Here is a 25,992-nt window from a genome sequence, read left to right on the forward strand (position 1 = left end):
TCCAATCACACTTGGCCAATAAAGAATTCTATTTCTATTTCTATTTTTTTTAATGTTTAATTTTATTAAAATACATATTTGACATTTACACAACATACAACCTATAAATACCTTATCATTTTTAAGCATTGTTTCATAGTGGACTTCCACCTGTTAATTTATTCTTCTTCCCCTATCTCTTAATCTATTACTCCTTCTTCCCCTCATTTTCCTTTTTTTTTCCTTCCCCTGTTATTATTTCCTCCTCCTTCTTCTTCTTGATGTCGGTTAGCGGTCTGCCATATATGATCCACCCCCACAGGGAACCCGCGTAACTTCTGAGGTAGATTTGGTCAATAGCCGACAATACATCGCTTCATCCATTCTCTCTTGCCGCCACGGCGCAAGACCGGGCGCTGCGAAACCGCCACAACTGCCAATTCCCACTAAAGCATCTTTATTCCACTTCCCACCACGGGGAGCCCGGCAAAACCCCTCGCAACCACGGATTTCTCGGTCTCAAGAGACATTTTTTTAAAAAAGGGGGGGGGCGGTTTCCACCAGACCATCCGGAACGGAACATAACAGAACAAAACAAAAACACGGTCTCGGAGATGAGGAAGGCGCTCCCTCCCCCGCCTCGTCCCTCCAGCGTCTTACCTTCCTTTCGTCTCCTCAGGCAACGCGCTCCGGCTGCCCCGGATGTTGACCAGAGGCCGGGACCCGCGGGAGGAAAAATCCATAGAACACCGCAGAGAGAAGAGTCACACCCAACCTGCGCTTCCGAGATTCCAAGACTCGACTCCCCAAACTAATCTGATATAGTAGCCTATTCAGAGATGAGCAAATATGGCCCCTTTATGACCTATGGACTTCAACTCCCAGAATTCCTGAGCCAGCTTGGCTGTCTCAGGAATTCTGGGAGTTGAAGTCCACAGGTTGTAAAAGGGCCACAGTTGCCCACCCCTGGCCTATATACAAACGTGGTTGCCGAGGTAATTGTTGGCCAAAGATTGATAGGAGCAGACCGGTGTGTGTGTGGTGAGAAGAAATCTTAGCCAGAAAGAGCCGAATTCTATGGAAAGCGGGGGTGTTTCAAGGAGAGGATGGGAGGAAAAAAGTCTCTTTGAAGGCCATTCGTGGTTGTGACAAGGCTCAGCACCACAAAAATAATTAGCTTGAGGTGTTAGGTGTTAAGGATCTGTGCGTTTCGCTCTTATTTTTTTAATCCCCGTTGGGCAACCGAAACAACAACAACAACAAAAATAAATACATAAAAGCCGAGGGCAGCGGAAACTAAACTCCACTGCCGGTAACTCTAGGACAGAGGTCTTCAAACTTGGCCGCTTTAAGACTTGTGGACTTCAACTCCCAGAATTCTCCAGCCAGCGTCTTAAAGCGGCCAAGTTTGAAGACCTCTGCTCTAGGATTTCAGCGGAGGGAGAGAAAAAAAATTAATCACGTGCTTTCCTCCTCCGGAAGTAGACGTGGCCGGCTTCTTTGGGCGTTAGATGATTGGTAGTTGCCGGCCGTGTCGGACTGGCTCCCGCCGCAGAGAATGAAGCGGAGAAAGCCGGAGTCCCGCAGGGGGGCTGTGCTGGTGAACCTCTTGCTGTGGGGGCTCCTGGAAGCGAAGGCGGCGGCGGCGACGACGGTCGGGGGCAGCCGGTCCCTCCAGCAGTTTAACGACGACGTGCCTTTCCGAGTAAACTGGCCGGGCAGAGAATTCATCCTGGTGGGTGGCTCTCTGGCTGGAGATGGGACTTTTAAAAGACCGGGAGAAACAGAGGGGAAGGGGGCGAGCGGCGGGAAGAGGGACCCTGGGGAAGAGAGGAGAGGCGGACCGGCGTTGGCTAGTTTTCCTAAGATTGGCTCGAACTGAAAGGGAGGGAATGGGGATTTTGCAGTATCCTTTCCCCCAGGAGTGGGGAGGGAATGGGGATTTTGCAGTATCCTTCCCCCAGGAGTGGGGAGGGAATGGGGATTTTGCAGTATCCTTCCCCCAGGAGTGGGGTGGGAATGGAGATTTTGCAGTATCTTTCCCCCAGGAATGGGGTGGGAATGGAGATTTTGCAGTATCCTTCCCCCCAGGAGTGGGGAGGGAATGGGGATTTTGCAGTATCCTTCCCCCAGGAGAGGGGAGGGAATGGGGATTTTGCAGTATCCTTTCCCCAGGAGTGGGGTGGGAATGGGGATTTTGCAGTATCCTTTCCCTGGAGTGGGCTGGGAATGGAGATTTTGCAGTATCCTTTCCCTGGAGTGGGGTGGGAATGGAGATTTTGCAGTATCCTTGCGAGTGGAGTGGGGTGGGAATGGAGATTTTGCAATTTGGTTGCAAACATTTCGTCACCATTCAAGGAGACATTGTCAGTGCATTTTGAATTGGTGTTGTCTTTCCTCTTTTTTTTTTAAAGTAACAGTGATTGATCTCTGTGGGGTTGTCAGTTCCTGTACCTAGTGGAGCCTTTGTGCTCCAAGCACTTTCTCACACTGAAGGCGAGCTCCTTGTGTCATGCACAGCGAGTCACTCAGAGTCATCTATAAAACAGAATATTTGTAGTTTAGGGTTGAAATGTGGGGTCCTTGGTGCCTTCTGAGTTTGTTTGTTTGCAGATGTTTCATTACCCTAACTAGGTAACATCATCAGTGCTGGTACTGATGACGTTACCTAGTTAGGTTAATGAAACATCTGCAAGAAAGCAAGCGCAGAGAGCATCAAGGATCCTTCAGAATCATATTTTTATTATTTTAAACACTCAGTACTGGACATCCTCTATGGCCGTGATGGCAAACCTATGGCACATGTGCCACAGGTGGCATGCAGCATTCTCTCTGTGTGCATGTGAGTCATCGTCCCAGTTCAGCTCTGCCGCGCATGCGCACATGCCTCCCACCGGCCAGCTAATCACTGTGTCTCTGCCACACATGCATGGGGAGCAGGGCACATGAGGGGAGGGGTGTGTGCATGTGCGGAGGGGCACGTGGGGGGCACGCATGTGCGGGGGCGGAGTATGTGCTGGGGTAGGGTGCGTGCCGGGGGGCACACACGCATTGCATTTGGGGGGTTCAGGCGCGCTCCAGAAAAGGTTAGCCATCACTGCTCTATGGGAACACTGAATGAGATTGGATGACTGATATGATCCAGCAGGGTTGCTCTTTACCATTGAAGTTGCTGTTATTCTTTTTTAAGACAATTCCAGTTGTCCCCACAACAACAACAACCCTGTGAGGTGGATTGGGCTGAGAGAGAGTGGCCCAAATAATTGTCAGCGATAGATTAGAAAAAATGTAAGTCATTAAGGAAAAAAGGCTGATTTGGTAAATCAAAACTAGCTCAAAATGTCATTTAAAGCTAAAGTCAACATTTCCTCTTAGCTATTTACTTTAGACTTACTGAACTGGATCTTTTCCAGACATGTTGAACAATTTTCACAGTTCTCCACTAGTGGGCCATACACCTACAGGTTATGCAGTTTGGGGAAGGTTGTAGATAAGCGTTTGTCAACCTCAACAACTTTAAGAAGTGTAGACTTCAACTCCCAAAATTCCTCAGCTATTATTAAGGTTGATAAACATTATATTTTGATTGATTACATGCCATCAAGTTGCCAACTCGTAGCAACCACATAGATAATTTTTTACTTCCTTAGGGTGTCACAGATAATACTTTGCTTTGCACTGCTCTGATCTTTGTAGTTATAGATACTTCACGGTATTTGAATATCCTTTCCAAGGTCTTCAGGGCTATTATCAAGTGCTAATCTGCATCTTATTTTTGTTTGCTTGTTTCTTTATAGATGATGGTTAAACCTAACAAGCAGAAGAAACATTGTATGAGACTATAAATATTGTTTAAATAAGGGTGTGTTTTTTTCACTGATGGAGAATAGCAATAGCATATTGTATACTGCTTCACAATGCTTTACAGTCTTCTCTTAAGTGGTTTACAGGGTCAGCATATTGCCCCCAACAATCTGGGTCCTCATTTTACCGACCTTGGAAGAATGGAAGGTTGAGTCAACCTTGAGCCGGTGAGACTCAAACTGTCAGCAGCCGGCAGTCAGCAGAAGTAGCCTGCAGTACTGCATTCTAACCACTGCATCACTACGCCACCAATCCAGAATAAGATGGATTATTGGCCATCTTTTTGGGGTTTATGAGCAAATACTTTTAGAGAAGAATTACATTTTCCATAATTGATGAGATACGTGCCACTGAATTATGTATGTCTAAAAATGTTATCTTTCAAGGTCTATGAAGGTTTATCTTCATGGATTCTGCTTTGTTACAGTGCTAAATTGCTAAAGGGCATGATGTACACACAGAAACAAAGCTATGGAGAAAACAACTCGGCAAAGAATACAGTAGGAACAAACAAACAGTGCACAATTTATGTGGATAGGCTGTAAATTAGTAAAACATAACCCTAATTTCCTCTGTGGAAAGGAGTGTCTCCAGAGAATTATGCTTGATAAGTGTTGAAGATTCTCAGATATGTAGACCAATTACTTATTGTATAAGGTGATAAATGTTGGCTATGAGTAGTAGCGATACCTGCTTTCAGGCTGTGGTACTGATGAATCACCCTCTGTACAGCTGAGAGCATATCATGCAACTATTATTCAAGCACTAAAAAAAAATTTTTTTTTTGCAGAAGCTGTTTTATAATTGTTATTTATTTATTTATTTATTTATTTAATTTATATATTGCCCTACTCCCAAAGGACTCAGGACGGTGAACGGCCAAGATAAAATACACATAATATAAATATTAAAAACCATTTAAAATATATTAAATACCATGGCCCGAAAACAAATTTAAAACCCCCAATTTATAAGACAGATTTAAAATTTAAAATGATTTAAAAAGAGGTTAGGACAGGCCAGCCTGCTGGAAAAGGAAAGTTTTAAGGGCACGGCAGAAAGCACGCAGATCCGGGATCCGCCGTATCTCAGGGGGGAGCTCGTTCCAGATGGCAGGTGCCCCCACAGAGAAGGCTCTCCCCCTGGGCGCCACTAGTCGACACCGACCGACGGCACCCTGAGGAGCCCCTCTCTGTGGGGGCGTACTGGTCTGTGAGAGGCTACTGGTGGCAGAAGGCGGTCTCGTAGATATCCTGGTCCTAAGCCATGGAGTGCTCTAAAGGTGGTAACCAAAACCTTGAAGCGCACCTGGAAGACTACCGGGAGCCAGTGCAGCTCACGCAGGAGGGGCATCACATGGGACTGCCATGTTGCTCCCATAACCACCTGCATGGCCGCATTCTGGACCAGCTGGAGCCTCCGGGTGCTCCTCAAGGGGAGCCCCATGTAGAGAGCATTACAGTAGTCCAGGCGGGAACTGACGAGGGCATGAGTGACTGTACTTAACGAGTCCTGATCCAGAAAGGGCCACAACTGGCGAATCAGGCGGACCTGATAAAAAGTCCTCCCAGCCACAGCCATCAAATGCTCTTCTAAAGACAGCTGTGAGTCCAGGAGGACACCCAAGTTGTGAGCCCTCTCCGTGGGGGCCAACGACTCGCCCCCAATAGTCAGTGATGGCACCAACTGACTATACCGGGACGTCGGAAACCACAGCCACTCAGTGATATGTTATTTATAATTAATCGAATGTCTTTTTAACTTCTCTAGCCATGGGGTAGAAAGGGAGCTTGCTTTAAAATTTCATTTGTAAACATGACACTGCTTGCATCTTAATCAAATGGCTTATTTAACAATGATGTTTTCTGTAGCTCTAAGTATAGACCCGAATACTGTATATAGCAAGTCTGTAAACTAATTTTTAGCTAACAAAGGCCCACTTGCTTGTTAGTAATGTTTGTTTGTGTTTCTTCCCCTTAAGCCTACTGCTGGGGTTCTATACAAAGAAGATTATTACATCATTATGACAACAGCAGATAAAGAAAAATACAAGTGCATTCTTCCAGTATTAGCTAATGGAGATGAGGCAAGTTATTCTAGACCCGATTATAGAAACTAACAATAAGTGGTGTATAAAATATTTAAGATGCACAGAAGGAATTAAATCCAATACAAGAGCATGGTTCTTTAATTACTGTGAATTGTTAACATGCCAGGTATGTAACTTGACATAAGGATGTTTTAATTGATAATTGGCAAAAGAATACCTTGTGTTAAAAATTAAACATGCACCATAAAATGCATTTTAACTTGTTCAGTTTGAGTATAGTCTTGAAAGCATGTATCTTTTAAGAGCCATCTATACTCCAAATTCTTTTGGAAAATGATTTAATTTGTGATATAAAGTAATCTCATTTTAAAATTGGCTCAATATATTGATTAAATAGAATATGTCATATCTGTTATTAAGATGTTTTTATTTACAATAGGCTACTGAGATATCAAATAAAATCCTTGGACAAATAAGCAATATTATGCTGATAATTTTATCTAGCTGTTAATTTTTTTGATATTAGGAAATAATATTGTTTTATAGGTGGTTTTATAAAGGGTGAGCCTTTGTAGGTCACAACATGGCCATAAAAGGCATGTATTAACTTAGTAAAGATTTATGCTGTAAAAACTATTCTGCAAAATTCAAAAGCAGTTTAATTCAGGGAAGGTATATCTGGTGTTTATATTCATAAATTCTTCAGATAGTTTAATGGTTTTTTAGATCATGTTCTATTTCTTGAATTTGAATTGAAGAAATTCAGATTGAATCCTGTTCAGTTTTTGAAAAAGTCTATGATATTCTGTTGCATGAATAATAGAAATATTAACTTTCTAATAAATATGAAAGCTGGTTTGGGCCTTGGGTTTATAAATTCTTGATTTATTTTCTAGTAATTTGTTTTTTCCTGTAGATTTTTAGAAATGTAATAAAATAAATTATACAGTGCATATACAATTAATAAAATTCCTAATATTCTTAATTCATTCAAGATAATAATGCTATCCAATTATTTTTATTTTAGGAGGAGGAAAAGGATTATAAAGGGCCAAGCCCAGCTGAACTGTTGGAACCTCTGTTCAAGCAAAGTAGCTGCTCTTATAGAGTATGTTTACTTTGGTTTGAGATAAGTAGTTCTAAATCCCGAATAAATTGATTTAAACACTTATAAATTTGATATACTACGTAAAAATTTGTATTACTTTCCTGTGAAGTTTTTTTAGAATAGCTTTTATTTTAAAAAATGTACATATATATTAAGAAAAATGTTCCTACATGGTGGGTAGTGCAGAATCTTTCCATCTTTGTGCATATAATAGTCTCACCACAGTAATCATATATTGAAATAATCTTCCATGACTCTTTTCTAGCTGTATTCATAAGCCCTGAAACAAAAACTTCTAGCTGTAATTGAGTATTAGTCTTTAAAATGCTCTGTATTCCTGTGAGTATTTGAATCTAAAATTATTTAGCTTTTACATGTCCATCAAGCGTGATACAACATCCCTTCATATTGTTCCCATTTCCAATATACATTTGGAATGACTTTTTACATTCTAGATAATTTCTCTGGCATTATTTGCCAACAATACCTCATTTTATAAAAATACTCTTTAAGATTGTAGCATAATGTAAATATTCAACCCTTTTAAATTGTTTAATTTGACTGTCCAAAATCAGAATATATGTGTCAATTCATGGAATATATTTTTAGATTGAATCATACTGGACTTACGAAGTTTGTCATGGTAAACACATTCGTCAGTATCACGAAGAGAAAGAAACTGGGCAGGTATGTATAATTTCACCTCAAATATATTAAAAAAACATTAAATTAGCATTTTGTACTAAACTTCAGGTCCTTCTAAATAATTGCTTTAACAAAGATTAAATCATTGGAGGAGAAGAGATGGTTATGAAAATAAATGAAAATGTCTTTCTTGTTTATAGAAAATAAATATTCAAGAATATTATCTTGGAAATACGCTGAAAAAGAGCCCACCACTAGATCCAGGTGGGTTACTTTGTTTTTAAGTGCTAATGAATAAAATAGGATAAATGGCCCATGTTACATTGTTATTCCGTGAGCTGCACTGGCTGCTAGTTTGCTTCTGCATGCAATTTAAAGCCATATAAGTTAACTGAACTAAGTTAACTATCTCACCCCATTGGGATTGAGCTGCCCTACTTATGCCAGCAGAAGGGGCATGCTTCTGTCAAGGAATTTTGGCTGGCAGGGTCCACAAGAGCCTTTTCTGCCATGGTGCCTGTCCTTTGGAACATTCCGCCGCCACCCCCCTCCCCCCCAGTGAGATCCGCTTCCATCCTTCTGACCTCCTATTAGGGCCCGAAGACCTGGCTCTGAACAAGGGTGTATCACGCTGGAGGTGGTTTACGGATTAAGTGAAGACCCCACCTTCCCCCCCCCTGTGTACCCTGGTTCCTTTCTCCCTACCTTTTTAATTGTAATCTTCATTGTTATTAGAACTATTTATTTGTAATGGTTTTACTGGCTTTTATTGTTGTAAGCCATCCAGAGTTGCCTCGAGAGATGGGCAGCAAACAAATCTAATAAATAAATAAATAGCCATTATGACTTATTCATGAAAGAAAATAATAAGAGTAAGGCTTAAACTGTATAGAAAATATACCTTCTCTAATTCTCAGTGAAAATGTGATTCCAGTAAAAGTTAAACTTCATTAATTACCTCTTTTTTCATTTTATCATACAGGTAGTCCTCAATTTACAACTATTACTGAGCCTTGAAGTACAGTAGTAAATCATGTGGTTCTTAAGCAGTCACCACATGACTGAATCTGATTTTACAACCTTTTTTTGGTGGTCATGGTTAAGCAAACATCATGATTGTTAAAGAAACACTGCGGTCGTTAACTGAACCCATTTTTCCAGTGGGTGTTTTTTGTCAAAAACTGGAAGTAAACACTGGAAACCAACAAAAAACATCACAAATCACTGTCATGTGACTGCAGAACCCTGCAAAAGGTCATAAATGCAAGCCAGTTGCCAAGTATCCAAAATGTAATCACATGACTACACAGAGGTTGTCATTGGCACTTTCGAAAATGAATCTTAAGTAACTCTGGGAAGGTCCATTGTAACTTTGAATGGTTGCTAAGAGAGGACTATCTGTATACTGATGTTATCTTGCTGTTTGATTCCTTGTTTAGAAAGAATTAGTCAATTACATGAAAGAATAGGATAGGATAGGATAGGATAGGATAGGATAGGATAGGATAGGATAGGATAGAATAGAATAGAATAGAATAGAATAGAATTCTTTATTGGCCAAGTGTGATTGGACACACAAGGAATTTGTCTTGGTGCATATGCTCTCAGTGTACATAAAAAGAAAAGATATATTCATCAAGAATCATAAGGTACAACACTTAATGATAGTCAGAGGGAACAAATAAGCAATCAAATCATATTAGGAAACAGTCAATATAAATTTTAAGGATACCAACAACAAGGTTACAGTCATACAGTCATAAGTGGGAGAAGATGGGTGATAGGAACAATGAGAAGATTAATAGTAATGCAGACTTAATAACTAGTTTCACAGTGTTGAGGGAATTATTTGTTTAGGAGAGTGATGGTGTTTAGCAGAGTGATGGGAAAAAACTGTTCTTGTTAGAACAGTTCTGGTGTGCAGTGCTCTATAGCATCGTTTTGAGGGTAGGAGTTGAAACAGTTTATGTCCAAGATGCGAGGGGTCTGTAAATATTTTTATAGCCTTCTTTTTGACTCGCGCAGTATACAGGTCCTCAGTGGAAGGCAGGTTGGTAGTAATTGTTTTTTCTGCAATTCTAATTATCCTCTGAAATCTGTGTCTGTCTTGTCGGGTTGCAGAACCAAACCAGACAGTTATAGAGGTGCAGATGACAGACTCAGTAATTCCTCTGTAGAACTGGATCAGCAGCTCCTTGGGTAGTTTGAGCTTTCTGAGTTGGCACAGAAAGAACATTCTTTGTTGTGCTTTTTTGATGACATTTTTGATGTTAGGTGTCCATTTTAAGTTTTGAGATATGGTATAACCTAGAGATTTGAAGGTTTCTACTTTTGATACAATACTGTTGTCTAGTATTGTAAGAGGTGGTAGTATGGGAGGGTTTCTCCTAAAGTCCACCACCATTTCTATGGTTTTGAGTGTGTTCAGTTCCAGATTGTTCCGGTCGCACCACGTGGCTAGTTGTTCAACCTCCCGTATGCGGATTCATCATTGTCTCAAATGAGACCTATCACTGTTGTGTCGTCCGCGAACTTACAGTAGTTTAACAGATGGATCATTTGAGATGCAGTCATTGGTATAGAGAGAGAAGAGAAGTGGAGAGAGAGCACAGCCTTGTGAGGTCCCTGTGCTAATGGTACAGGTATCTGATGTGATTCTGCTTAGCTGTACCTGCTGCTTCCTGTCTGTTAGGAAGCTTATGATCCACTTACAAGTATGTTCAGGTACTACTAGCTGGTTTACCTTAGTTAGAAGAATGTCTGGAATGATGGTGTTGAATGCTGAACTAAAGTCTACAAAGAGGATCCTTGTGTAGGTCTTTGGAGATTCAAGATGTTGTAGCATGTAGTGCAGAGCCATATTAACAACATCATCTGTTGATCTATTTGATCGGTATGCAAATTGCAGGGGGTCTAACAGTGGATCCGTGATGGTTTTCAAGTAGGACAGCACTAGCCTTTCAAAGGTTTTCATGACTACAGATGTTAGAGCAACTGGTCTGTAGTCATTCAGTTCCTTGATGGTGGGCTTCTTCGGCACTGGGATGATAGTGGAGCGTTTAAAGCAAGAAGGAACGTAGCTCATCTCTAGCGATTTATTGAAGATATGGGTAAAGATGGGGGCCAATTGGTCAGCACAGACTTTTAATTAAGGAGTTGTCTGGGCCTGGAGCTTTTCCTGGCTTTTGTCTGTGAAATAGGTCTTGCACTTCCTTTTCTGTGATCACTAGGGGTTGGGAACCCAATGGGATGGGGTCAGTTGTAGGAGACTTGGCTGTTGTTGATGTGTCTGAGATGGGGGTTGTGGAGATTAGTGGCTGTAGTTTCCTTTCAAACCTGCAGTAAAACACGTTCAGGTCATCTGCCAGTTGTTGATTTCCTTCAGCCTGGGAAGGGGGTTTGCCGTAACCAGTGATATTTTTAAGAGTTTTCCACATGTTTGCTGGTTCATTTGTTGAGAACTGATTCATAGTTTTTCAGAGTAGCTTCTTTTCAGAGTAGCATGAGGAATTATTTATTTATTTAGCGTATGGCATATCATACATGGACTAGCAAAATAAATTAACATTTCAACTAGATTAGTAGAGCCCAATGAAACACAAATGTCAAAAAGATCTATGTTCAAATATCAATGTCTAGGCCATTTAACCATTGAAGTGCAGCATTGTTTATATTTTAAAAAATCAGATACTGGACCAATATATGCCCTCCGCTTACAGCCAGTCACTATGTGATCTACAGTTTGAAATGGGACCCCGCAGTCACACCGAGGGGAGGATACTATACCCCATTTATACAGAGTCCCAACAGACAACATGTGAGGTGTGAATCCTATTCAGGATTGTCCATTGCTGACGTGGCACCTGTTTTGTGGGTCATTTATATGTCTTCCTATAACTGGTCATTCAGTGACCCATTTGGCTTTCCATTGGGAATTGATGTTAAAGTTGTTGGGCAGATATTGTGCAAGTGCCAGTCGGGGCTTCCTAGATTTGAGTCTTCCTGCTGATAAATGAGGAAGGTTGGCATGCACCAGAAGGAGTGAATTGTTCACAATTTTTCTGTATTCTCTCACTAGTGCATTGCAGTGCTATTTGGCGCAGAACAGGAAGCCAGCAAATTGGAATGGCTTTAATACATCCACTTATAATCCTCATGGTGTTGTTGAATCTGGTGTCTAACTTACTAGTATGGCAGCTGTTAAGCCATACAGGGGCACAGCATCTCCCCTATAGGGCAGCTCTGGGCAGTTTACAGATTATAAAAACAAATAGAAAAATAATTAAATATATTGAAGTATTAAAACCATACAAATTAGAATTTTAAAATTATACAAAATCCAAAATTAAGTGGAATGTGTAGCATTTTGTGCACGCTACCATAATATAATATATATGAGAGTCAGTTTGGTCTAGTGGTTAAGGCACCAGACTAAAAAGCAAGAGACCATGAATTCAAGTCCTTCCTTAGTCTGAAAGCCAGATGGGTGACCTTGAATCAGTCCCTTTCTCTCACAGAGTAGTTGTTATGGGGAGAATAGAAGGAGAAAGGTGTGTTGGATATGTTCGCCACCTTGAGTTTTTTGTGAAAATAATAAAGGGATATAAATAAATGAATAAGATAATAAATGAATTCTATATTCCCCTCAGCTAAGCTCACAGATGGAAAATAAGGCCAAGGTACTTCTTTGTGTTTTAACATTTTATGAAAATGCCTGTTCATGCATTTGTACTTTTTCATAATTATTGAATCAAATCAAGATCCTCAAACCTATAACTAATAATTTATCTTTGAATAGCCATACTATCTTATTCCATACCGACTTTATGTTACACTCAGTCAAGTATTAGAATTGTGCTAAAAGTAAATATTTCTTTCAAAAGATTTAGTTTTCTGGTATAGAGAAATGAAAATACAAGTATTAGTTACTGGTGGTAAGTAGAGGGGTGTTTTTTTCTCAATATTTTCCAGATCAAGAAGAAAACGAAATTGAAAAAGATACTGCAAAAGAGGCAAGTGAGAAATCTGGAATTTCACTTATCCCATAGCCAGCTTTTCTTAGTAATTCATATCTGCTCTTAAATTTCTGTAGTTCCACTTTTCATTGTGGTTAATGCATGCTTGCTTTTCTTGTAGCATAAGACAAAAAATAATACTGACAAATGTGGTTTTATTTATTTATTCAATTTGATGCCACCCAACTCCAAATAACTCTGGGAAGCTCACAATATACTAAATATTATTGAAACCAGTGTAATTAGAAGAAACAAACAACAAAACCAAACTAGACCAGAAGAAAAAGAAAGAACAAGATAGTAAACCCAGCAGACACCATAAATATCCCACCACCTCCATGCAGCACAGGGGGTTCCAGCCAGCCTAGCCCAAGGCCTGGAAGAATAGCAAGATCTTTTTTTAGTCCTCCAAGCACCAACAGGATGGGAGCCTTATTACAGAAGACAATGTCAAAAAAGTTACTAAGAAGTAAATAAATTTCTTAGTACTTTTTTTTAATAGTCTTTATTTACATTTTCCTTTAAAAACAAACAAAAAAATAACAATACACCATATAAATAACGTACAACAAAAAGAACATTACAAATAACACACAAGTGATAGGTACAGATGGTACCTTCATATCTGAGTATTCAATATAATATTACATTCCAGGGGAGATAGAGCAACTCATCTCTCTTAATATATCAATTAGGTCTAACCGACCTCACTTAATATAGTTTCCTCCTTAACAATCCTTCCATATTTATTTTGGGTTATGATATTCTCTTCTCTAGCCAAATATATAATTTCTCCCAGAATAAACATGTTTGTGTTTGGTCCTTATCTTTTAATTTTTTGGTTAATTTATCAGCTTCTGCACAATCCAGGATCTTTTTTATGATTGCTTCCTCTGATGGGATATTCTGGTTTTTCCAATGTTGAGCGTATATCAATCTCGCTGCTGTAATAATGTGAAGAGCTAAATACCATGAATCTTTCTTGATCTTATCCGGTTTGGAGCCGAGCAAGCATGTCTCTGGTGACCATTCAATTTTTTGTTCTAAAATCTCATTCAATCATTTTTTAATTATCCCCCAAAATTTTTTTGCTTCCTGGCATGTCCACCATTGATGATAATACGTGCCTTTTTCTTGCCCACATTTCCAACAAACCGCCGATTGTCCAACAAACATTTTAGCCAGTCTATCAGGGGAGAGATGCCACCTATATATCATCTTATAGATATTTTCCTTGTAGGTCATGTAGACTACTAATTTCATATTTTCCCACCATATCCCTTGCCATTTATCTAAGTGAATAGGGTACCCAAAATTTTTCCCCCAAGCAATCATTGTGTCTTTGATTATCTCATCACTTATCTCTAAGTCCATTAGTAATTTATAACTTTTTGAAATCATGCCTTTTTCTTGGCCCATCAAAATTTTATCTAATTTTTGTAACTCCACATATATGCCTTTTCCTTTTTTGAATTTGGATTGGATCTGCAAATAGGTCCACCAATCTATTTGTATTCCTAATGAGTTCAATTCCTGTTTGGATTTTAGTTTACTCTGTACATTCAATAAATCCTTGTATGTTAATTTCTTTGTTGGGTTATAAAGTTTGGGATATGTCAATGCTTCCACAGGAGATATCCAGCATGGTGTTTTAATATAATATTTTTACTGATCTTTTCCCAATTTCGAATTAGAATGTTTCTTATGTAATGTCTAGTAAACCATTTACTTTGTAAATTTCTTAGTACTTTTGATTACATTCAGACCATTTGGTTTTCTCTATGGTGAAAGACTATTTGTATCACTTTCCAAGATAATGCTTATATTTCTCTCTATATTTTACAAATCTAGATTCCAACAAAAAACATAGAAGGGCAGATGACTCCATATTTTCCTGTAGGAATGGGAAATGGCACACCTTGTAGCCTGAGACAAAACCTTCCCAGATCAAGCACAGTGATGTACGTCTGCCACCCAGAAGCAAAGCACGAGATACTTTCTGTGGCTGAAATCACTACTTGTGAATATGAAGTGGTTATTTTGACTCCTTTGTTATGCAGCCACCCTAAATACAGGTAAGGAATTGAGACAACAGCTATCGTTGTAGGCTAGAATTAAAATAAAATGTTCTATAACTATCTTTTTTAATTCTTCTTATCACCACTCTTAGTAGTGTTTCCAGATTATTGCTTTAGGTGAGATTTACTTTACTCTTACAAAATGAAGTACTCAAGGCAAGTTCTGTCCTTTTCCCCCTATAAAATAAGGGGATCACTAATCCATGGTATATTATTTCTCTGCCACTTTTTCCTCTTTCTTTCTGCATGACTGCTCGTTATTTGTATTTCTTATATCCAAGAATGCTTGCCTCACTTTTACAGGCATAGCTAGAGAGAAGTCAGTGGACTTAACCAGACAAACATGACAAATAAATACATTTTAGCTTTTTTAATATTGCACTCCAGGCTATGATTTAAACATGTGATTCCTATGTGATATTTTCCTATGACCCACAGATCACCAGTGTATGCCATTTCATACACACCAATTGAAAGCTTAGGTGCCTATAACACTATACTAAAATACCATCTTAACATTCTGGATGGACTTAGGTGCATTTTTTCTACTTTATCTAAATATGCATTACACTCTGAGCCACTGTATGCTGTGATTATTGAGAAGCTCAGTATAAACTTTTCTTGTTCTTTGGACAGATTCAGAGCTTCCCCGGTGAATGACATATTTTGCCAGTCGCTGCCAGGATCACCACTTAAACCTCATAAATTGGAGCATCTAGAACAGCAGCAAGAAATGATGAAGATGCCATTTAGAAGAGCCAAAGAGGTTGGAAACTGGAAGTGCGGGCATTGATGTCATGTTTGGGGCATAAATTGCAACCACCCTCTATCATATCTGGCTTTTTTGTTACTATATGTGTACATACTATTTAAAAAAAAAAACAAACCAGAAAACATTTAGAAGGCTGTTCAATTCCAGATGACTTTGGGTGGCAAATAACAACAAAAACAAATATGAAAATAATTAATCAAGAAAAGTACAGTAATTAACCTGAAGGGAATAATCCATATCCTTGCACACATACTATTAATTAGCAGCCATTGAGCCTCATAAACCCTTTTAAGTCAGTTCTGAATCTGCCTGCCTTTAACATCAGTGGATGACCTAATATTGACAAAGAGGAAGAAGACTTCTGTGTATATTATTTATGTTATGCTTGCTCTTATATACCTCTCAGACAAAACCAAAGTTATTTTTCCTGTTTGTATGCATTGTTAGTATGCAGAAGCAAAGAAGATTGTGAGATTGACACATTATTATCATTACATTAGAGCAGCCATAGCTTTGTTGCCTGGATATAACAGAATTGTAATCAAACATAACTGGAGAGCATTAGATTAAAAAAAAACATTCACATTTAGAACACTGCATTCCTTGGGTTTTTTGCTTGCATTTATATATTGTAATTTGGTCCCTGAAATTAATATTTTATATATTTAAGACTATAATGTGAGTGCGGCATGTGAGTATTTTCTGATACAGACAGAGGATGCTGACTAAGGCTCCCCTGGCATTAATCTTAATGTGCATGGTAAGGAAACATCAGTTGTCTTTAAATCTTAGTAATTTTTAATTTGCAGGAAGAAATCAATTCAGCAAAAGAAGAAAAATTTTCCTCCTTCCACAAGCCGGTTGCTGTTGGAACCTCCCAGCTCTTAACAGTTGGAACAACACACATCTCCAAACTGACAGATGAACAGCTCATTAAAGAATTTCTTAGTGGGTCTTATTGCTTCCATGGGGTGAGAGAATCACAATTTATGAACTTTTTTTTATATATATTTTATATGATTTGCAGGGTTTGTATACAATCCGGATATGGAAGTGATTTTCTATATCTCAAAGCAGACTTTATGAGGCTTATACATACCTGTTTCTGAAATAATTATAATACTTTAAAAAATAGCCCTCATGAGAGTCTCAAACAGGTTCTACTCATAGTTTTATTACCTCCAATGTTTCCCTTTTGCGTACAATTCCTTTTTTAAAAAGTCCAAAACTTTATAAACAAATATGTACTCAGTGTGTATGGATCACATTTTCCCAAATGTAGCTCTCAAAAAGCTTTCTCTTGGCTGCCATTTCTCCAAACATATGTATGGTTTAAGGAATTCTTGGGATCAGCCAAAGAAAAGACAACACATTGGGTCTTTATTCATAGCATAATCAAGGATAAAAGGAGATTGGACTCTACCAAATGGACTCAATGAGGTAATAGACATCCCTATTAATACATTTAAATAGAATTTAACTCCCCTTTTTTCTGCCTTCAGAACAGCATAATGTATTGTTTTATTACCTAATTGCATTTACCATTCTGAGTTTAACCCTCTACCAATAACATGTCACTTTTACTAATATATCAGTAAGGTTATATTAGAAGAGCCTTGGTAGTACAGTGGTCTAAAGCACCCTGTTATTAAGACCAGCTGCCTGCAATTACTGCAGGTTCGAATCTCGCCAGGCTCAAAGTTGACTCAGCCTTCCATCCTTTCTAAGGTAGGTAAATTGAGGACCCAGTTGTGGGGGCAATTAGCTGACTTTGTATAAATATACAAAAGGATGAAGGCTATTGCTTAGCACATTGTAAGCCGCCCTGAGTCTCCGGAGAAGGGCGGCATATAAATCAAAAAAAATTTTTTTTTAAAAAAAAAGGTAAAGGTTCCCCTCACACATATGTGCTAGTCGTTCCTGACTCTAGGGGGCGGTGCTTATCTCCATTGCAAAGCCAAAGAGCCAGCACTGTCCGAAGACATCTCCGTGGTCATGTAGCTGGCATGATTAAACGCCAAAGGTGCACGGAACACTTTGGCCTTCCCACCAAAGGTGGTCCCTATTTTTCTACTTGCGTTTTTAATGTGCTTTCAAACTGCTAGGTTGGCAAAAACTGGGACAAGTAATGGGAGCTCACTCTGTTACGCAGCACTAGGGATTCGAACCACTGAACTGCTGACCTTTCGATCAACAAGCTCAGCATCTTAGCTACTGAGCCACCATGTGTGTGCCTACCTTAAACGGTAGTTGCTGTTAATTTCCCCAAAAAGTTAATGAAAGGCTTTAGTTAATACTCAACTGGCAACCTTTTATGGTTAGCACAATCTTGATGTTCTGCTTGGTGTCTTCTTCTACACTCTTTCCAGGCATTTGTAACAGACAGAAAAATCCCTTGCCATACTTTTCCCAGTATAATGATTTCTGTGCCATCTTCTCTTTGATGATCTTGAACAATCCAGGAATCTTCAGCAACTAAGGTTGCTTAAGCCCAATTTTACCCGGAAACCATTTTATCCTTTCCTTTCATTCCAACCCCAATTGCTTCCTACTAGATTATAATCCTATCTCTGTGCAAGAGAGCGTATATGATAAATCTAATATGGTTTTATTTTCCTCAGCTTTTTTCCAGGCTCAGCTGATCAGCATAGTGCAGTTTGTATGTCTAGAAAATTGGCAGGAAGAGAATGTCCAGAGGCAGATGATGCCCATCTTTTCCATTTTACATATGTGCATATATTCCCCATAGAATAATTTAAGGCACCCTTAAATTATTCTCATTCATAATACAGAATATTGGGCATATGCGTGCCAAGCATTAGAACACCCATTCTGAGTTTAAAAGGAGGCTCTTCTTCATTTTGATATGGTTTTCTGTATATCAATAGGGAAAAGGAGAGGGAACAGTTAACTTAAATCTTAAGGAAAACAATATATGACTTGGAAGTAAATGCATTGTTTTGTACTGCATGCATTTTTTAATATCCCAAGAGCCTACAATCTAATGATACTCAATTTTAATACATGTTTCAAAATAAAACTGGAATTTTGCAATACAGAAAGTGAAATAGAAGTATCAGATGGGGTAGAGGGAATTATTTAAGCAGTACTGTTTGTCAGACTAGAACAAATACTAATCAGTCTAGTTCTCATGGTGAGCAATCTATTTCTGGTCAATATAACTTGGGTGCTGAACTATAACATAAGTACAGAAGGCTTACTCTGTGTAATGTCAATTTTGTTAATTTGCATATTTTGTATAAATAAAAGTGTTGTAAAGGAAGTCTTAGCATGAGACCAGAAATCACCTTTTTATCCTTTTATCTCAAAAACTTTGGCAAAGCACATTTCATAGATTAAAATTGTCTAAGCTTCCAGAACAGAGCAAAGTGGAAATTGTGGCTTATTTAATTTCAGTTTGGTCTAGTGGTTAAGGCACGAGGAAAGTGTAAGTTCTAGTCTTGCTTTAGCCATGAATTCCAGCTGGGTGACTTTGGACCAATCACTCTCTCTCAATCCAATCCACCTCACATGGTGAGTGCTAGATATGTTCATCCCCTTGACTTATTTATAAAAATAATAAGGGTGAAATAAAAATACACAAAATATATTAGTAGTTGTACTACTGAATTTTACTCTGTCTAAATGTTATAAACCTGTTTCTCTTTTAGGGTGTTGGCTGGTGGAGATATGAATTCTGCTATGGCAAGTACGTGCATCAGTATCACAAGGTATATATAAATAATCATTGGTAGTCTGTTCCACTAGATGGCTACATGATTCTGTTTTTGTCCATAAAGAAGAATATGAAAGTACAAATTTAAAGTTCTTAAATTCATTGTTGCCTTTACTACTGGGCTCTATAGAGGTGAAATATAGGAAGTCACCTAACACTATATTAGATCTTTGGCTCCCCTAACGCAGCATTCTGCCCTGGAGGTGATCTGTTCAGCACCGCATACAGGTAACTCTGTGGCTTGATCCCCGAAATGGGCAGAAATATTCATTCGTCACCTACCCTTCCCCACCCCTTTTTTGTCTTTTTTTAATTTTGTCCCAAGGAGTCAGGGAAGGGGAAGGAGATAGATTATTCCTATTTTTAATCTATTTTTATTGTACATAGTATCTTTTCTTCTCCCATCTCAAAACCTTTTCAGGATTGTTTTGGTCAGAAAGGTTTTTGAAAATATTTTCCCTTTCATTTCTGTCCATTTCAGATTTTCTCTTTTTATCCGCTCCTGCATTTATCTTCTCTCTGGGCATTCCCTTCAGAATGAAATAAAGAGTAACATCTTCCTTATCTCTGACCTACATAAACTGGGAACAGTTCTTTTGGGTTTCAGCAATCTTCACATCTGTCTACTCTCAAAGATAGAATCTGACACCTACTGCATGCAAAACACATGCAGCTGCATCAAGCTATAACTGTATGAGGTTCAGCTGTAATAAAAATGGACCAATATTCAGTTATGTACCTTGGTCTGTCTCTGATATTGTCAACCCAGGATGGACAAACCAGTAGCCAGGCATTAAAGCAATGGTAGCATTTGGGTGGTTAGAGATGTTACTTTAATTCTGCCTCATAATACCGTAAATGCTAAGAATGGACTGTTGGACACTTACCATGAAGAGGGTTTTCAGTTTGTTATGATGGAGGTGTCCAAGCATAATTAATCACTCCTATTGCTCAAGGGGAAAGGGATCATACGACTTAAAGTCACCTATTACATTACTAATTCCCAGATCCTCCTTCCTGTCTTCATTCAGCCAACCACCCTTTACTAAGAATAGCAGAACATGCTCATCAAGACATAACTAAGGATAAACAAAAGAAAAACAGACTTCTAGTTAGTTAAAACCATTGCCATTTAAATATAACGGGGAAAGCCTAATTGAAGCCAATTGGATTCATAAGGGTATTTTTACCATATGGAAACTGTCACAACAGCATGAATATTGATTATTGTCTACCTTAGAATTTCTGTTTAGGGTGGTCTAAAATACAGACTTATGCATGAATTTTTAAATAAGTTACCAAGAAAATAAATTACTTATTTTAGGATAAAGAAAATGGCAAAACAACTATAGTTGTGGGGACATGGAACAAAGAGGAACACCTTGAATGGGCACAAAAGAATGTGGCTAGAACATATCACCAGAAAGACGATGACCTGCAAACAGTCAAGTATGCACAATTTGGCTTTAAAACTATGGCTTAGAAAGAAGTACAAGCTGCTTTGTACTTGTAAAAATAAGTGTAGACTGCAGCTGACTTTTAAGTCCCGGTTTCTTTCACTATCCAACCCAGGATGGAATTTTCAGTGTTGCATAATATTGTATTTCATGCTTTTAAATTTTTAGATGCCCCTTCACTGTATCTTGGAAAAATATTTATCAGCCCACCTATAGATGGATGGGTGGGTATTGCTGCCTTTCTAAGAAATGCTGGTTGTAAAGATGGATTGTATATTATATTCTTTTGTACTGAAGACATATTTGAGATAAGCAAAAATAATTAAATTTAAATGCAAGGTATCTAAAAGTCCTAAATATTGTATAATTTTTTTTGATATTCAACTCTAGTTGAGAGTTTTGTTCATACATTTTATAGTAATTGAAAGCAAATATGAAAGCTCTAAGCTTTGGACCTTAAGCAGTGAGTTTTAAATGTGATTATTGCAATCAGAGTCTAAGTTGTAACTTTCCTGACAGGATGGTATCTCACTACTATGGCAATGGAGATGTTTGTGACTTAACTGACAAACCTCGACAAGTGACTGTGAGACTGAAGTGAGTTACACTTAAAATACTGTTTGTACTGACTAATTGAGCTATATGTATCCTAAGGAAAAAAGATGTCTGAACCCTTAAAGTGCTCTTATTTTCCATTACTAATTATTGGGCACAATAATTTGAGAATTACCTGCAAGGCAAGTGCTAGCACTGATGATGTTACCTATTTGGGTAATGAAATGTCCACAAGAAAACAACCAAGCTCAAAGAGAACCATGCAATTCTGAGCTACAAGAATGCTCTTCTAAATACCAGATTCACTGGGAAATGTTATTTATCTAAAAGCGTAATTCTTTGCTCATATTGCAGTAAGTCTTGCATCATCTTTAGAGATGATTCATAGGCCACTATACTAACGGAAAATCTTGGAGCTTGAAGAAGTCTGTTAACCATTTTCTTAATCTGCTTTGTCTATTAATACACTTTCCTGTTTTAAGGTGCAAAGAATCTGACTCTCCTCATGCTGTAACTATATATATGGTGGAGCCTCATTCCTGCCAGTATATTCTTGGGGTATGTGTTTGAGATCTTGATCTAAACTACGTTGACTTCTAAGGGAAAAATCTCCCATGAAAAATGTATTTCATCTAGAGAAACATGAAAGTTCTGATAAACTTGTAATTTTTCATTAATATGGACCTAATGCCTTTGGAAATATGACACGGTGCGTTTTTCTAGAGCAGGGGTGTCAAGCTCGTGGCATCACGTCACATGACGTATTGTGATTTTTTTTCCCCTTCGCTAAAACGGGGGTGGGTGTGGCCAGCTCATGACGCATCCAGGCTGTGTTTTGACAACCCTGTTCTAGAGCATTAGGAATGGAGTGACATGACAACAATGTGGCATAGATGTCAGATGTGTACTATAATGCTTTTCCATAAGTTTTTATTTATTGGTAATAGTCTCTGTGATATTAAGTACATTTCAAATTGGATAGAACTTTCAGGTCTGCTTAGGTCATATTTAATATCAGAACCCACAACAAAAATGTTGGTAGCCAAAGTTGCTATTTAAAAAATATTGCAGTTAGACTACACATACCCCAAAATTAAAGATAGCATTGAACTATTATAATATTGTGTGAAAAATATTAGGAGCTCTGGTGGCTCAGCAGATTAATTAACATCCACTTACATCTGCTGCCTGCAATTACTGCAAGTTCAAATCTCACCAGGCTCAAGGCTGACTCAGCCTTCCATCCTTTCTAAGGTAGGTAAAATGAGGACCCAGATTATGGGGGCAATAAGTTGACTTTGTATAAATATACAAAAGTATGAAGGCTATTGCTTAACGCATTGTAAGCCGCCCTGAGTCTCCAGAGAAGGGCGGCATATAAATCAATTTTTTTTAAAAAAAGACTTCGAGAGTTAGGGCAAAGAAATGCTGTGCAGGGAATGGTCAAATAAGTGAGGGCATAGCCCACAGCTGCATAATGGGTGTAGAAAGAGACTAAGAAGGGACCCTCCTTAGCTTCTCAAGATATAAAGGAGATAGCATGAGATTTGTATGCTCAGACTTGCAAGATTCTGTTAACCTAGCCTTACAATAAAGCAGAATTAGTCTGTCTGGTCATGTTTCCTATTTGAAGTACCCAGGAAGACCGACAGATTTTTTTTTAGTTTTTGCAAAAATATATTTTATCCCAAATAAAATATTTAAATGTTAAAAACATTGGGAACAATTGGGAATATTACATTGGCGCATTGGCAGGGGAAGAAGGCAAGAATTAAAATAAAATACCTTCAAGATACACGAGAGAAAGGAGGACTAGGATTAACGGATTGGGAACTGTACTATAAAGCTGCATCATTGACTTGGATAAGAGATTGGATAGAGCTTAAAAACAAAAGAATATTAACATTAGAGGGCTTTGATTTGCAGAGAGGTTGGCACGCTTTTTTCTGGGAAGGGAGAAATAAACATCATGGATACTTCCAATGACACATTATTAGAGAAGCACTATATAAAACATGGCAAGAGATTAGAAAAGTACATTATAATAAAATTCCAGGATTGTTATCGACCATGGAGGCGTAGATCTACCCGAATGCCATGGACAAGGAGAAAATGAAAACCTATAAAGAATTGCTGAACAGTGGAGGAGAGTTAAAATCAAGACAAGAACTGAAAGAACAGGGTATAGACATTGGTGGCCATATTTACAGATAGAATCCAGGTACAAGACAGACCTGGTACAATTCGGATTCCAAAAAGAGCCATATGAACTACAAAATTTTACAAGGAACAGATGATAAATTGATAACTAAAATTTATAATTACTTATTAAAATATAAATTAGAAGAAGAAGTGGTTAAAGAAAATATGATAATTTGGGTGAAAAATTTTGGACATAACATTGAATTGGACAAATGGGAAAAATTATGGAAAGTAAACTATAAACTAACAATGTCTATACCCTACAAAGAGAATATATATAAAATGTTCTACCGGTGGCACCTCCCGCCTGCGCACCTAGCAAAAATGTTTCCGAATACCTCCTCAACTTGCTGGAAGTGCAAATCACAAAAAGGAACTTACTACCATATGTGGTGGTCATGCCAGAAGGCAAAACAATTCTGGCATGCAATAAAGATACAAATAGAAATCACAAATCAGAAATTGGAAATGAAACCGGAAATCTTCTTATTAGGAATAATTACAGGCCATTACGAAAAAGAAATAAAATATCTAATAATCTACATATTAACAGCAGCACAGATAGTCTTTGCTCAAAACTGGAAACATGAAGACACACCAATGGAAAACAAAATAATCAACAAAATTATGGAATGTGCAGAAATGGATAGACTTACGAAAGAATTGCAGGAAAAAGATGAAACAGACTATTATTTAGTATGGCAGAGATGGTATAACTGGTTGGAGAAAAAGAAAGGAATACAAAAATAGGGACACAAAACAGAGGTCAAAATTCATAGACAAGAATTGGGTACCAATTAAGAAAGATAGTTAATTTAACATGGAATTTATGATATTGTCTTATACGTAAACATATAGAGGTATAGATAAGAATATAAATACAGTCTACCGATGTAACAAATTGGAAAAAGGAGTCATGACTTTATTTGTTTATTTGTTTTGTATGTTGCATTGTTGTATCTATGTTTGTTCGTTATTTTTAACCAATAAAAAATAAAATTAAAAAAAATAAAAACATTGGGCACAATTAAGCCAAAACTTTAAGACCTCTACACAGGCTGTTAATTAAAATAGTTGTGAGCAAGTCCGTGGGATTTAACTTTTTTGGGGAGCCTTGTTGAGAATACATAAGGTGTTCAAAATGTTTGACCGGTCATATTCTGATTGCAAGATTATCCCCAGATACAGCATTATCTTTTTCTAACTCTAGAGCATCAGTTTTATGAGCACTAAGCTTATAGTAGCTTTTTGGTCACAGTTGTTCAATTTGATTTTTTTTTTCATGACTTACTTTGCTCAGTTTCATTGTGACTAACATCTTTGTAAACATTTTTTTCTTTCCAGGTAGAGTCACCAGTTATCTGTAAAATTCTGGATACAGCAGACGAATATGGATTGCTTTCTGTGCCAAGTTAATGACATGGTAAATTATTGGACATTCAGAACCACAAAGCTGAAGGAAGAAAAGTACACCTGCAGTTCTCCTTGTGAACCAAGGGTGAAAAGAAGTACAGAGTCACAGGAATTCACCAGCAGACAGACAGAAAGAAAAAAAACTATTGTGGATTATTTTGTGAATATTATATGTATATAAGAGACTATGATAAACTTTTTAAAAATTTAAAAAAATCTAATCTTGGACTCTTTCATTTACTCTAACACAGAATGGAATTTCTCTTAATATTTACTTTTTCACTTTATGGAAGATGAAAATAAGATTCTGTTTTGATAATATATCAAAATATTGTTAAGAAATTTGTCCTTACTTCAAGAAGAGGAACGACCTAGAACTATTGTTAAGAAATTTCCTTAACAGTAAGAAAAATTAACCAGTGGAATGGCTTGCCTTCAGAAGTTGTGAGTCACCATCACTGGAGGCTTTTAAGAAGAGACTGGACGGCCACTTGTCTGGAATGGTATAGGGTCTCTTGCTTGAGCAGGGAGTTGGACTAGAAGACCTCCAAGGTCCCTTCCAACTCTGTTATTCTATTACATTGGTTTCTTTTGCATAGGAGTTTTTCTGATCTGTTCAGATGATCAGTGATTAATTTTTACCAGAAGATCTCTCTTATGTCTTTGCTATACATTGTGATCCATGAAGGAAACTAAGTGGTTGAAGATACTTCCATCTCTTTACATAAGGTATTACAATAAGTTTCTTAAATTAATGAGTCCAGATTTGGAGATGCTTCCTAATGCCTTTCTAATCATTCCAGGAAGTACCCTCTCTCTCCAGTTAGATCAGTAGCTGGAAGACTGAAGATTCTTCTGCCTAGTGCTTGCCATTCCCAATTTAATTGGAATGAAATTGATATTATGTTATGTTGCACTGTAGCAGCTTCTGTTAATTATATGTCTTGCCACATTATGCAATTCTTGTAGGTATATTCATGCGGCTTCCAGAACTTTATCCACTTCACATGCACTCAGACTCTTCTTCCACCTTGCTCAGTATTATATTTTCTATAAATGCATCAGCCCACCAGATAAGTCCAAAGTACAATAGCTTTTGCATAGTAACTCTATTTTGG

The 25,992-nt window shown here is 38.0% G+C and overlaps 2 protein-coding genes across 2 annotated transcripts in view; one reads left to right on the forward strand and one right to left on the reverse strand.

Annotated features, from left to right (window-relative positions):
• ASB3 (ankyrin repeat and SOCS box containing 3) overlaps positions 1–1,320 on the reverse strand; it is a 58,016-nt gene extending 56,696 nt beyond the window's left edge. Inside the window, exon 1 of the mRNA XM_034427385.3 lies at positions 640–1,320. Coding sequence (XP_034283276.2) covers positions 640–722 — 83 coding nt within the window. The 5' untranslated portion in view covers positions 723–1,320. The remainder of the gene's footprint in view (positions 1–639) is intronic.
• ERLEC1 (endoplasmic reticulum lectin 1) lies at positions 1,319–25,829 on the forward strand. The gene is made up of 14 exons (XM_034427384.3): positions 1,319–1,714; positions 5,825–5,929; positions 6,921–7,001; positions 7,611–7,688; positions 7,847–7,910; positions 12,618–12,658; positions 14,513–14,736; positions 15,376–15,505; positions 16,321–16,482; positions 19,183–19,242; positions 20,572–20,696; positions 21,224–21,301; positions 21,742–21,817; positions 24,806–25,829. Exons 1-14 carry the CDS (start codon positions 1,538–1,540, stop codon positions 24,875–24,877), a joined length of 1,473 nt encoding a protein of 490 aa, XP_034283275.1. The 5' UTR covers positions 1,319–1,537; the 3' UTR covers positions 24,878–25,829.
• Positions 25,830–25,992: the final 163 nt, after the last annotated feature.

This window comes from Pantherophis guttatus, chromosome 1, assembly GCF_059756535.1.
Source record: "Pantherophis guttatus breed Tessera chromosome 1, ASM5975653v1, whole genome shotgun sequence".
Classification (NCBI taxonomy): Eukaryota; Metazoa; Chordata; class Lepidosauria; order Squamata; family Colubridae; genus Pantherophis; species Pantherophis guttatus.

Coding starts and splice junctions, on each gene's coding strand:
- ERLEC1 (XM_034427384.3), top strand. CDS start 1,538: ATGAAGCGGAGAAAGCCGGAGTCCCGCAGGGGGGCTGTGCTGGTGAAC. Junction 7,689..7,846: donor AAGAGAAAGAAACTGGGCAG/GTATGTATAATT, acceptor TCTTGTTTATAG/AAAATAAATATTCAAGAATA. Junction 19,243..20,571: donor ACGTGCATCAGTATCACAAG/GTATATATAAAT, acceptor TACTTATTTTAG/GATAAAGAAAATGGCAAAAC.